The following is a 15,098-nucleotide window of genomic DNA, read 5'->3' as shown; positions in this document are numbered from 1 at the left end:
TGACTATATTATTGTTGATAGTGATGTTTTCTCTCTGGTGCAGGACACTAGATGTACAGAGGATTTGAAATTGGAAGTGATCATCATTTAGTCTTAAGCAGGATGAAATTGAATTTCATATTGAAAAGAAGAACACGTAAGAAAGTTTTAAAACGAATAAAAGTTGAGCAGCTCTCAGATGTGAACTGTAGATAGACTAAAATATACAAACATTATTCAAGAAAAAATTAGAGAGTTTGAGAACAGGAATCAAACCTTGAAGATTCAGTGGCAAGCTCTGAAGAAAACATTGATTGATTCTGCCAGAGAGTCATGTGGTGAGGTTGTCTGCAAGGATAGAAAAATCAGAAATCCCAGGTGGACACAGGAAGTTAAAGAGGCAGTGAAGGAAAAGAAGAAAGCATATCAAAAGTTCCTGGCAAATAAGTCAGCTTGTGCTCTTAGAGAATACAGAGACAAATGTAAGAAAGCTAAACACTGTGGAAACACAGTGTTTAGCTAAACACAGAAGTTATGGGAAGACTTTGGTAAGAACATAGAAAATAAATATCAAGAAAGGTGGCAAGATATTCTGGAGGTTGTTGAAGAAGCTCAGAAATGGAGGAAAGAGTGCTGTAAAAGGAATTAGAGATGATAAAGGTGATATGAAAACCGGAGAAAAAGATATCCTTGAAGTATGGAGTAATTACTTCGAAAAATTGCTAAATGAAACTAGCAGTGATGACAGCACAGTGATAAAAAAACACTGACCAGGCATGCAATCAGGAATACATATCCATGCTTGAAGTAGAAAAAGCCATCAAAAGTCTGAAATGTAGAACGGCAGCTGGATTAGATGATATTAGACCAGAAATGCTCAAGTATAGAGGTATAAAAGTTTTACATGGCTACACTGCATAGTTTAGAGGACCTGGACAGAAGGACAAATTCCAGATGATTGGAGTAGAGGTCTCATAGTACCCATATATAAAAAGGGAAATAAAACTAATTGTGAGAATTACAGAGGTATTTCTCTACTGAGTGTTCCTGGTAAGATTTATGCGAGTATACTTGAGAAACAACTGAGAAGGATTGTGGAAGAGAAGCTTGGTGAGTAACAAGCTGGATTCAGGCTAAATAGAGACTGTCAGGATCAGATATTCACTTTTAGACAAATAGTTGAAAAGTCATGGGAATATAACAAAGATCTGTATTTAAGTTTTGTAGATCTGGAAAAAGCATATGACAAGGTGCCAAGAGAGAAGCTATTCAAAATGCTACAGTTGTATGGTGTCAGTGGATCATTATATCAAGCAATACTTAGTATTTCTTTGAGTTGTAAGTCAGCAGTTAGAATTGAAGGAAGTACAGGGAGATGGTTTAATGTTAAATCTGGTGTCAGACAAGGATGTACATTATCCCCTCTGTTATTCATTATCTATATGGATTACATTATGAAGTGGTATTAAACCTGATATCAAAATTGGAGATGATAAGACTTTGGTAAGAACATAGAAAATAAATATCAAGAAAGGTGGCAAGATATTCTGGAGGTTGTTGAAGAAGCTCAGAAATGGAGGAAAGAGTGCTGTAAAAGGAATTAGAGATGATAAAGGTGATATGAAAACCGGAGAAAAAGATATCCTTGAAGTATGGAGTAATTACTTCGAAAAATTGCTAAATGAAACTAGCAGTGATGACAGCACAGTGATAAAAAAACACTGACCAGGCATGCAATCAGGAATACATATCCATGCTTGAAGTAGAAAAAGCCATCAAAAGTCTGAAATGTAGAACGGCAGCTGGATTAGATGATATTAGACCAGAAATGCTCAAGTATAGAGGTATAAAAGTTTTACATGGCTACACTGCATAGTTTAGAGGACCTGGACAGAAGGACAAATTCCAGATGATTGGAGTAGAGGTCTCATAGTACCCATATATAAAAAGGGAAATAAAACTAATTGTGAGAATTACAGAGGTATTTCTCTACTGAGTGTTCCTGGTAAGATTTATGCGAGTATACTTGAGAAACAACTGAGAAGGATTGTGGAAGAGAAGCTTGGTGAGTAACAAGCTGGATTCAGGCTAAATAGAGACTGTCAGGATCAGATATTCACTTTTAGACAAATAGTTGAAAAGTCATGGGAATATAACAAAGATCTGTATTTAAGTTTTGTAGATCTGGAAAAAGCATATGACAAGGTGCCAAGAGAGAAGCTATTCAAAATGCTACAGTTGTATGGTGTCAGTGGATCATTATATCAAGCAATACTTAGTATTTCTTTGAGTTGTAAGTCAGCAGTTAGAATTGAAGGAAGTACAGGGAGATGGTTTAATGTTAAATCTGGTGTCAGACAAGGATGTACATTATCCCCTCTGTTATTCATTATCTATATGGATTACATTATGAAGTGGTATTAAACCTGATATCAAAATTGGAGATGATAATGTCAGCTCCTTGCTTTATGCGGATGATGTTATACTTCTAAATAAATCTGCTGCAAGTCTCCAAGATTCCCTGACTAAATTGAATAACTGTTGTGATAGATATGGTATGAAGGTCAGCAATAACAAGACAAAGATAATGAAAACAGGCAGAAACAGTGAAAATATCAGCTGCATTGTGAATGGAGAATCTATAGAACAGGTAAAACATTTCAGCTACTTAGGCGCGATTTTTAGTGAAGATAGTAAATTAAATATGGAAACAGACAACAGAATCAACAAAGCTGGTGTATGGTAGGAAGTTAACTGAATAAATTTATATGGAATAAGAGAGAAATTAGTCAAAACACTAAATTAGCAGTTTTCAAACCAATTTTAACTTATGGATCTGAGAGCTGGATCAGAAGTAGAACACTTGACCAAAGACTAGAGACCACAGATATGAGAGTTCTGAGAAAAATTTATGGGTGTGAACAGATGGCATCAATGGCAATATCATATTAAAAACGAGGATATTAGGAAAGAACTTGACATTGTCAGCATCCAGGAATGCATTAGCACAGCTAATCTCAGGTGATATGGTCAGTTAAACAGAATGGGCGAGGAAAGATTAGCCAAACAAGTGGTCTCTGCTAGGTTGGCAGGAAAAAGACCCAGAGGAAGACTGGGTCTTTTTCCTGCCAACCCAGATATAGGTGGAGTGATATGGTGAAAAGTGCCTTAGAAGATAGATATATAAATATAAGTTCTGACAATGTTGTAGCTTTGACTGGTAACAGATTGATTTGGCAGAAAATTGTGTAATTATGAAAATTTTTCATGTAGTAGTATCATATCCTGTACACCCCTTGAGGGTAAATGTCAGGAATTTGATGATGATGATATTTCACTGTGTGACCAATGTTGGCTTTTCAAAGAAGATGTTGTAAAAATATTCCTTGAATTGGATGGGTACAAAAGGGAACAAATGAACTGTATTGCAAAGTGAACTGCAAAGAAAATCTAATGCAGAAAAAAATTCAAAGAAAATTATTTTTTTGGACATATCTGCAGGATGAATAATAGCAGAAAGATCATTCCTTGATGGTATAAATAGAAGTACAGTGGATGGTATAAATAGTAGAGGATGGCCAAGGTGAGAGTAGGTATATGATGCAAAAGGAAACTTCTCTCTGTCCATCTTGCGGTGGACAGAGAGAAGTGGCAAAGGATGGTGAAACAGGTATCAGACACCAATGGGCATTGGAACCATGGGTGATGATGATGAATATTTTCTAACTTGCATCATCAGAGCCCCATTATACTTGATTATAATTGTGCACACAGCACTAAACAGTGTAATTGAGGAAAACAACTTAAATGCAGCTGACAACAGAACTGCTGTATGCACTTATATGGCACCTTCTTTGGGTCGGATAACTGCAAAATTAATTTAGAAGTAAATCAGGCTATTATGTCTTAAAATTATGGTCTTCCATATCTTTGGTAAATTAATGCACCCATACTTGTTAAGGTTAGGAGAGTGATTCATAACTGAAGCTGTTTCTAATAATAAATTTAGTTTAATCCTTTATCCAAGTGTGAGCAAACAAAGTTTGCACCTGAAAGTATCTTCAGGACTGGGGTAAGATAGTACAACATCGGGCAACTTGTTGCAAAGGTGGAGCAAGCTAACATCACTCCTATCTCAGTATCTCCCATAATGCAAAACACATCTCCTTGTGGATATGTATAATGTTATGCATTAAGGGAAGGGCCACTACCCAGACTAGTTTCGACCTTTATTGAGGTCTTTTCAGTGGGAGCCAGGCCCACGTGGAGATACCAGGCAGAAGCATTAGCAAGGTCATCTCTACCTATAGGAGTTGCCAAACAGTCGAAATAAATAAAGGTTGAAACTAGTCTGGGTAGTGGCCCTTCCCTTAATGCATAACATTATACATATCCGCAAGGAGATGTGTTTTGCATTATGGGAGATACTGAGATAGGAGTGATGTTAGTTTGCTCCACCTTTGCAACGAGTTGTCCGATGTTATACTACCTTACCCCAGTCCTGAAGATACTTTCAGGTGCATACTTTGTGCTCACACTTGGATAAAGGATTAAACTAAATTTATTATAGTCTAACCAAGTGAAAAATGAACTTTCAACATGAATCTGTTTCTAAAAATAGTTTCTCAGACCTATAACGACTTCTATGTAATAAAGATATTTTCCTCCTGATTCTGTGTGAAGAAGTATCCAAAGGCAGATATTAACTGATCTATGTCTGTACAAAGAGATCATATTTTGCACAGAAGTTTGGCTATTTTTTCTAATATATCCTTAATGTATGGGATGGGAATGGTTTTGCTGAGACCTTGAGACTGAGGTCAGTAGCCATTGGTTAAAAGATTTTGCAAAAGTCCCTGACCTCAGTCTCAAGGGCTACGTCATTTGAACAAACAGCCCTGGCTCAGTAAGTGTTGAGGATGCCATGCTGTTGGGAAGAGTGGTGGTATGATTGCTTATATAAATACCTTCCTGTTTGAGTAGGTTTTCTGTAAATGGAGGATTATAATGAGCCATTAGGAAGTCATTTCACTAGTATTGGTGTTGTTTATACCATACCATAAAATGTAATTATGAATCATCACCAATACTTAAGCCTTTTTATACATAGTTGATATATTATTATATGATATTGCTCGTTATTTACTCTATCCAAACAGGCAACAGGAATGATTCTTTATATCACTGGAGTAATGGCAAGAATGAAGACTGACCGTGTACTACTGCTGACTGGATACATGATATACGATTCTGGTGGAGATTTGCTTATGTTCACTGGTTCTTTCATTATATCAGTTTGTTTACTGGGATACTTCTTAAGCAGAAGATTTCCTCGTGTTATTTTGACTTGTGTGAGTATAAAGTTTCCTTTCTCTTGATTATTTATTTTGTGGTTAAAAGGATTAAATGCAGAGCACTAAGAATTAAAAATTAAACACATTATAGTTATACATCTGATATGTTATATTTGTTACTAGTGCCATTGCATAAGGGTGGTAGTAGACTGGAATCTAATTATAGGCCAGTTCGTGTGTCATTAGTAGTTAAGGTCTTAGAAAAATTAGTGAGGGACTATATATATCGTTGGGCAGACGAAGGTAATGTTATCTGTGAGAATCAACATGGATTTGTTAAGGGGGAGCTCTTGCTTTCAGTGGCGCACACAGGGAGGGGGCCAAGCCCAGAATTAAAATAGCAGCAGAATGTTCATGGAATGAACATTCTGCCACTATTTTAATTTGTAGCGGCAGAATGACGAGTAATGAAAGAGGGATTAAGTGAACAACAATACGGTTTTATTGCTTCCACTTTCCCTTGCTGTTTTGTCAGATTTGAAGTGAACATGTGTTGTCCATGTGACCACATTTCAACCAATTGTTTGTTGTTTATTGATTTTTATTGTTGAAGGGTTTCCTCCTCCAACCAAGGCTCAAGATATCTTCAGAAGTGCTAAGTAATACTTGGACAAAGTGTGTTATGAGTTAATCCCAGCATTTATATATTTTTAGGAAATCGCATGACTGAAAAATAAAAGCAAGCTGCCAGTTGACTTGAAATGCTAATTCTCTTCAATCGAATTCCATATGTGAAACTGCCACAACAACATTCACTATATATATTCACTGACATAATAAAAGTACTTGTTTTTCTTGCCTCTGCAATATAGTGACTATTGGGGAGGGCATGTTGGTTACCGCAGGAGCAAATTACTATACCCCACTTTGAATGTGTTTCAGCTTTTTTTCATTTGCGAGGTATATGCAAAACTTTTAATTTCTTTTTTCAAAAAGTAAAATCAGGGGTACGAGTTTTATTCGAGTAAGTACGGTATTTCAATTATGGATAAGTACATTGATACCTTCTTTAAACAGAAAAATAGCTTGGATGACAGTGATAATACAAAACGAGTTTGTAATGACAGTTTATGTGTAGTTTCTGAAGAGAAAGAGGTCTATAACGAATCCACAGAAACACAAAATTCCCATTAGTTGCAATGCAATAATATTAATACGCTGAACGAAAGAAAAGATTTGCTGACTTGCTGGACACTCAACCAGTGGATTTCATTGATAGGTAAATACAATTGTTATTTTGTAGGAACATTTTTCTGTTTTGTGACTTTTCTCCCTTTACGGTAATTAAGCCTACATTATTGTGTTATTATTCAACAATTGTTTACAGTTTTGAATGTGTACATAAATCAATATCAACAGTAGCCTGATTATGAACGTGTGATGAAAGGGACGGGGAGGTTTGGAGCTTCCCTGGACAGTATTCAAAAGGTAAATACAATTGGTTGTTTTGTATAGGGGCCCCGAAACTTATTAGTTTAGAATTTAACCACTAGGAAGGCATTTGTGTCCACCTCAAAACTCTGAAACAGAATTTGGAAATATATTTTCCGAATCACTTTTATAAGAAATTTCTGTGGGTTCACTATCCATTTCAGTCTTGCAGTCACGAGAACGACCTTTCGTTATCGAAAAAAAGAACAGCTAATTGAGCTTTCAAGTGACAGTGGGCTTAAAATGCATTTCTGTGATCGTGGTTTGGCTCGATTCTGGATCTTGCCTTCAGTGAGAAATGAATTTCCCGAATTATCTGAAGAAACATCGAAAATCATCATGCAGTTTCCTACAACCTATCTTTGCGAGAAAGGATTTTCATCGTTCCTTCAAATAAAAACAAAATACAGAATTCGTCTTAGTGTGTGTGTGTGCCTATCTTCAACTGAAGTTGACCAATTGAGCCAGATTTCCAGCAACTCTGCAATGCCGAGAAGCTCGTCCATCTCATTAAAAATAAATAGTAAATAATTATATCATGTTATTTATTTGTTTAATAAAAATTAAAACTTTGTTCGATGATGATACACTTTTACTTGTTTACTTCCAAGTTAATTATGTTTCCATTTATATTCAAAACATGCTTTTAGATTTATGTTATAAATGGCACAATTTTTCTCAACTGTTGGTAATCCCCACATACGTGGGGGATTACCAACATAATAAATTTAGTCTTGGTTAGACTAAATTTATTATAGTCTAAATTTATTATATTCTCTAAATCCAGAGTAATTTAATAAAAAGGTGGCACACCGTTTTGCAACTCCTATAGGTAGAGATGACCTTGCTAATGCTTCTGCGTGGTATCTCCACTTGGGCCTGGCTCCCACTGAAGAGACCTCAATAAAGGTCGAAACTAGTCTGGGTAATGGCCCCTTCCCTTAATGCATAACATTATACATATCTGCAAAGGAGATGTGTTTTGCATTATGGGAGATACTGAGATTGGAGTGATGTTATCTTGCTCCACCTTTGCAATGAGTTGCCTGGTGTTGTACTACCTTACCCCAGTCCTGAAGATACTTTCAGGTGCAAACTTTGTTTGCTCACGCTTGGATAAAGGATTAAACTGAATTTATTATAGTCTAACCAAGTGAAAAATAAACTTTCAATATATGATGCAATGATTAATAGTCTTGAAACAATCATTTCTTGGGAAGACAGAGACTTGTCCTTTAACGCAAAACTTTTGAATAATTTGCTATGTGAATTTGGTTTTATAATATCTTTATTTAGCTTGTAAAAATATTTGCGTACACCTTACCATTGTCTAAAATAATGCAAAAATCAGACAGTGACCTCTTAATTGCCTTCAGTTTTGTTGATGATGTTGTACCTCAATTAAATACCATTCGTGAAACACCAGAGTCTTCATTTAAAGATATTTATGATGAAGCATTTGTAAAAGCCAATAATTTTAATATTGACATTAAAAAGCCAAGGACTACATGAAAACAAACATTAAGGTCCAATATTCCAGCAACTGAAATAATTCTGTTGAAGAGTATTTCAGGAGAATTATTTTCATTCCATTTATTGATCAGATATTGACTCAACTTCAGGATTGTTTCACTCGGCACTGCAACATTTTGAAAAATGTTTTTTCTCTTCTACCAAATGGAAAAGATGCTCCAACAGCAAGTGCATTGGAAGATTTTCGTCAGTTGTGTGAATTTTATGCCGGTGATTTGCCTTATACAAATAGAGCAATTTTGAACTCCGAATTCAAGTTGTGGTATAAGAAATTTGAAAAACCGTTTGCAATAGCTCCATCCCAAAATGCCGTTGATGCAGTTTCAAAGTGTGACAAAATGATACATCCTAACATCTATAACTTATTAAAAATATTTGCTATGCTTCCGGTAACAACATGCATCAGTGAAAGGTCATTTTCTAACTTAAGCCTTTTAAAAACCTATTTAAGATATACCATGACACAATCACAATTGAACGGACTGGCTTTGCTATATATACACAGGGAAATTAATGTAACCACGACTGAAATAATTCAAGAGCTTTGTAAAAAGAAAAGAAAACTGGATTTTATTCTTTAAATAAATTTTTATAATCACCTAATGAATTTTATTTAATGAATGAAATTTAACGAATTTTAGTTGAATGGATAAAAGTATTTTTAATGCAAATTCACTGCATTAAATATATTTTTATCCATTCAACTCCTCCCCCCCCCCCCACACACACAAGATTAAATCCTGGGTGCACCACTGCTTGCTTTAGTAATATGATTGCCTTTTATAATAAAGTGACAAGAGCAGTTTATGAGGGAAAGGTGTATACTGCCATTTTTTTTTTGGATTTTGCAAAGGCATTTGACAGGGTGCAACATGATAAGCTGATATTTAAGTACCAGCACATGGGTTTAAATGTCGGGTTAGTCAACTGGATTCAGGATTGGCTGTCTGATAAGTATCAGAGAGTTGTGTGTGGTGGGGCAGTATCAAGGAGGCAAAAGGTTATTTATTTTGTAGTTAAAAGGATTAAATGCAGAGTGGGGTCCCACAGGGCTTAGTACTGGGACCTGCATTGTTTAACCTTTATATCAATTACATTGTCAATGGATTGCAGGGGGATATTCAGTTATTTGCAGATGATGTGAAGCTGGGAAGGGTTATTAGTAATCGTGCAGATGCAGCAGCCCTGCAAGAGGATTTGAATAAACTAAACAGATTGGCAAATGAATGGGGTGTCGGTTTAATGCAGCAACATGTAAAGTCTTGAAATTTGGGATACATCGATGGGAGGCTGCATACTCGATTGGAGGAGCTGTACTTGAGGAAGTAGGGGGAGGAGGAAGAGATCTGGGGTGATGATTGATAGAAAACTGAAATTCAGGGAACATATTGCAAAGGTAATGAAGGTAACCCAGAGGATTGCTGCAATATTGAGAAGGATGCTGACCTGCAGAGATAAGAGTTATCATTGCATTGCATAAGACTGATCAGACCACAATTAAATTATTGTTTTCAAATTTGGTCCCCAGGATTTGAAGAGGATAAATTAACTGTGGAAAGGGTACAGAGGTGGATAACAAATATGGTTTCAGGACTGTACAATATTAGTTATGAGGATTGGCTGAGGGAATGTGGACTGCAGAGTTTGGTAGATAGAAGGAGAGGTGATATGATTGTGACTTTTAAACTGTTGAGAGGTAATTACACGGTTGACACTGGGAAGTTCTTTTCCTTGGTGGAACAGTGGGAAGGAGCGATGACAAGGGGGGGGGGAAGGCATCCCTGGAAGTTGCAAAAGGAAGTTGTGAGCAAGAGGGTGAGGAGTGGTTTCTTTGCATGGAGGGTGGTTGAACTGTGGAATGCATTCCTGATAGTGTAAGAGCAAGAACAGTTAGTGACTTCAAGGAGTGTTATGATAGATTTTGTGCTTCCTAGGAAGGACCTCCAACAATGAGTCTTTTTGACTCCATGGAGGCCTGAATAATAATAATTACCAAGATATGATAAGTTTACTGCAGAAATGCTAAAAAGAGGTAGAGAATATAGTGATTTGCCTTGACTGAGATTCTGAAATTTTCTATTTTAAAAATCCAAGATACTTCACCAAAAACATAATAGGGTCCATTTTTAAGAAATGAGATTGCACATTGTGCAAAAATGATAGGGAAATCAACTTGTTGTCTATTCCAGATGAATAGACAATAGGCAGATTTGTTCATAAAGGACTTCATTGACAAACAACTTAACTTTGACTAAGGTGGATTCAGAAGGAGAAGACGCTGTATAGACCAAATACTTTCACAGAGGAAGATCCTTGAGAAATGTTTAGCATTTCGGAAAACTTAAATTTCCAGAAATGATCACATGTTTGGTATGTTGACTTCAAAAAGGCTTTTAAGTTATAGAGCTGAGATGTAGACATTCTGTAAGAGGATAATCAGAGATGTGCTTTTGATTAGTGGTGTTAAATGGGGGTAACATTTTGTGAATAAATATGTGATATAAGAGGAGTAGTCTTGTACCGAATGATGGAATATGCAGAAAGTTTGAAAGCTTGGAAAGTCGAGAATTATTGCAGTTTTTTTTTTTTCTTTATTTTCCCCCTAAAAATATAATTTCTTTTATTGATTTTAAAAGCACAATCTAAATGTTTTTGATTGTTTTTTCAGTTTCTGCCATGTCATATCACTGGCCCTGCCTGTCTGCGAGTGTTTTGGAACCATTCTGAATTCAGAAACCTACCAATATAATTAATGCATGTGCAGTCCTAACAGTGTTATTCAAAATCATCATCAAAGACTCGATAACATTTTTTTTTCTCAACATTTGTTTATAATGGCACAGAAGAAATTATTTGGCTTTTTTAATAAAATAGGTGGCAGGTATGCGCAATTCTCCCTATGAGTTTAGATTAAATTTGTGTGAGTAGAATCCTGGAGAATGCAGGTGACTAGTGGAATGACTCCACTCTGTACTAGGGCCACTACTGTTTAATTTATATATGAATGATATAATGATTAATTTAAGAGGCATATTCATTTGTTTCCCACTGATGTAATTGATAATGTGGGTAAAGGATAATGGTTATCAGTTTAACCAAGCAAAACCTGATAAGTAGAGATACAGAGATATTATCCCTTTTTATAAGGTTATGATTGGAACTTATGCACCTGAAGAAGGAAAAATGGGGGACTCAGAAAATTTTTACACACAACTGCAGAACATTTTAAATAAGACCAATCCTAATGATCTTGGTAATAGGCAATCTTAATGCAATAAACCATATAAATCAAACATAGGACCTATAGAGAACTTGACTGTAATAGGAATGGAAATGGATTAAGAGATTTTACTATAAGCAATAGCCTAAAAATAATGAACACCTTCTTTAAACATATTAAACATTGTTGATTACATAATCAGCAATATCAAAATGTCATAAATGATAATAGATACAAGAGTATACATAGGATCTGAAATATAATCAGATCATTAAATCTTAACTGGAAAAATAAAATGGGAACGAAGATGATAAACAAAAAAAACTATAAGGGAAATAGAAATTTTAAATCCTGTAAAGTTAGACTTCTAGACGCCAATAGTATTAAAGGTTTGTACCAAAAAAAAATAAAGAACTGGATGATAAATATAAAAGAAAATCAGAACATAGAAGAAGAAGAAGAATGGTCAAACTTAAATATCATGACAAAATCTGCAAAAGGAAGTGCAGGAACAAAGAAAAAGTGGAAAAGAAAAAGCAGCATGCAGGAGAATAAACAGAAACAGATGGAACAATTTTGTAACAAAATTAGAGAGAGGCTGTATACCCAAAAGACCTAACACATATGAAATCCTTAAAGATCTAAGTATTGAAACTAGAGAAAAAGGAGACATTAATAGCATTAAAATAGAAACATGACAGAATTCGATCTATGGTATGATGAAAACATTCAAAACAGAAAACCACCCTTTGTGGTTTTCTGTTTTGAAGAAAACCACCCTATCTCAGACAACTTGGAAAACATCATCCTAGAAGAATTAACAGAATCATTAACCCAAAGCAAAACAGTAAAGGCTACAGGAGAAGAACAACATAAACTTGGAGCTTATCAAATATGCAGGACTTGAATTCTTACTCAGGTTGCTTAACTTTTATAATATGATTTGGAAAGACGAACATACCCACAAAAAAAGAACACAAATCTGATTGTAACAATTATCATGGCATCAACTTACAGGTACTATGTAATAAAATTTCATAAAGTATATGAAAAAATCTTAGCATATAAACTGAAACGTATAGTAGACCCAAAATTAATAGAAGAACAAAATGGATTCAGAAAAGGCAGGTCTTGCATAGACTCTGCATTTACATTAAAATTACTAATTGAAACAGTGTGATGTGGAGACATTGGGGAGGGTCCAGAGACGAGTGACCAAGACAATATCAGGAATTTGGAATGCTGGCTATGGAGAGAATGAGATTGAAGAAATGTGGATTGCAGAGATTGGTGGATAGGAGGGAGAGAGATGATATAATAGAGACAATTAAGTTTATGAGAGGATTTTATCAGATTAATCCAGAGGGGATTATAAAAAGAGTGGAACGTGAGAGGGGAAGAACCAGAGGTCATTCCTGGAAGTTATATAAAAGTGTGGTAAAGAGGGGTGTGAGGAATATATTTTTTACATGAAGAATTGTCACTGATTGGAACGCATTACCAGAATGTGTTGTTGATTAAAAGAGTGTTAAGGATTTTAAGATTCTGTATGATAAGAATGTTGTAAGTTGAATGAACCTCCCATGATGAGTCTGTCGATTCCATGGAGGGTGTAATAATAATAATTATCAGAGAAAAACTGTGGGAAATCCTGGAAGAATATGAAATACCAAACCAACTTTTTAGAGCCTTATTTAATATATATCAAGATAATAAAATATCTGTAAAGTACAATAATTTAACATCAAGCTGGAAACCAATAAATAATGGAGTTTGTCAGGGTTTTCCTCTCTCACTGGTTTTATCTACCCTATATATATAAAATGATAAGCCTTTTTATGTAACGTTTTTGTGTCACGTTTTTTGTCAAGTTATTTGAAACGTTTTGAAACTCAGGGGCTACCCTGAGTGCTTAACTGCAGAACCATCGAAAGGGGGTTCTGTCCCTCTGGCATGGGTGCCAGGGGGACGGAACCCCCTTTCGACTTTTCAGAATTCAAGGAGAACCAGCCTACCAGTCTGGAACTTGGGGGGGGGGGGGGGGAGTTGGGTGCCGTAAAGCGGCAGGGGGAGGAACGCCCCTTTCGAGGTTTCAAAATTCGAGTCAGCAGAATTCAAGGAGAACCGGCCTACCAGTCCGGAACTCGGAGGATTGGGCGCCAGGGGACGGAGGCCCCCTTTTGAAGACTTCGAAATTCGAGTCATCAGAATTCAAGGAGAACTGGCCTAACAGTCCGGAACACAGAGGTGAGGGGCAACATAGGCACCAGGGAGCAGAGCTCCCTAGTTTAATATATACATAGATAAAATCATAAAAGAATGGAAGATAACTAATGAAGGAGGATTCGAGATAAACCGTAACAACAGATTAGCTACTCTACTTTTTGCTGATGACCAAATAATCCTTGGAAACAATGAAGGTGAACTACAAAAATCATTATGCAGTCTAAATAATCTGACAAAAACATATGGTATGGAAATATCAGCAGACGAAACAAAAGTTATGGCCTTCAAAGGTGCTAATCCAATAAGAAGCAAAATAGTAATAAAAAACAAAATAATAGAGCAAGTAAATACATTCAAATATTAAGGATGTACAATGTCATATGAAAACGAAGCTGATATAGAACCGAAGCTATCAAATTTTTTAAAAGTAACAGGCATTATAATTAAATTTTTTAAAACCCATTAGGTACAAAAAAAAAACACAAATAAGAATCTACAATACAGTGGCTAAACCTACCTTACTTTATGGTCGTGAAATATGGACAATAAAAAAAAAGCAGATGAAAGAAGAATTAAATCATCCGAATTGAAATATATGCGCAGAACTGAAGGAGTCACAATAATGGACTAAATGAAAAGCAGTGAAATCAGAAATAAACTTGGAATTACAAATTCCCTAAATGAAACACTTATTTGCTATAGAGAAAAATGGAAAGAACACATACCAAGAATAAATAGAAGTAGAATACCTAGACAAATTCTAAATAACCACCCAAAGAGTTGCATAATGCAAAGGAAGACCCTTGAAAAGATGGAATTGAGTCCAGAAAGGCCACTTGGCACCTATAAGTCTGGAAAGGAAGAAGATAAGGTTATGATATGATACTATATCTTGACTAGTGTGTAGAGATTTTTCCACCTAGGTTTCTTAGTGGATTAGGAGATCATGGAAAGAATCCAGAGATGAGTGATCAAGAGGATGGTAGGCCTGTACAGTGCTCCTTGTAAGGATAGATTGAAGTTGTGTATGGGTTGCGAAGTTTAGGTGATAAGCAGAAAAGAGGGGACATGATAGATTACTAAGAGGTTCTATAGGATTGATATAAATGAAATTTTTCAATCTATGACAAGTAGTGAGAGAACTAGGAGTTGTGTAAGAGTGTGGTAAGTAAACGTGTGAGGACTAGATTTTTTTTTTTTTTTTAGAGAGTGGTAAATGATTGGAATGGATTGCCAAAAGTGGTGGGAATGCTCTGACAGTGATTGAGTATAAGGAGTGATATGATAGATGGTTATGCCCAATAATGGAATGCCCACCCTACTGGGCATCCCATGATGAGTTTTCTGACTCTAGG

At 35.7% G+C, this 15,098-nt stretch overlaps 1 protein-coding gene across 3 annotated transcripts in view; it reads left to right on the top strand.

The window, feature by feature from the left end:
* Positions 1 to 5,227: 5,227 nt before the first annotated feature.
* LOC150105870 (CD151 antigen-like) overlaps positions 5,228 to 15,098 on the top strand; it is a 133,662-nt gene continuing 123,791 nt past the window's right edge. For all 3 annotated transcript variants that reach the window (XR_016548459.1, XM_090394380.1, XM_090394379.1), the window contains exon 1: positions 5,228 to 5,330. Coding sequence is in view for 2 of the 3 variants with exons in the window: in XM_090394380.1 (XP_090250506.1) it covers positions 5,247 to 5,330 (84 nt within the window). In the remaining variant the exon portion in view is untranslated. The remainder of the gene's footprint in view (positions 5,331 to 15,098) is intronic.

The sequence above is a fragment of the Typopeltis vanoorti genome, chromosome 6, assembly GCF_054136105.1.
Source record: "Typopeltis vanoorti isolate ZY-2024b chromosome 6, IOZ_Tvanoo_1.0, whole genome shotgun sequence".
In the NCBI taxonomy this organism is placed as follows: domain Eukaryota; kingdom Metazoa; phylum Arthropoda; class Arachnida; order Uropygi; family Thelyphonidae; genus Typopeltis; species Typopeltis vanoorti.
Note: the sequence above shows the minus strand (reverse complement) of the source record. Positions and strands in the feature narration are given on the sequence as shown.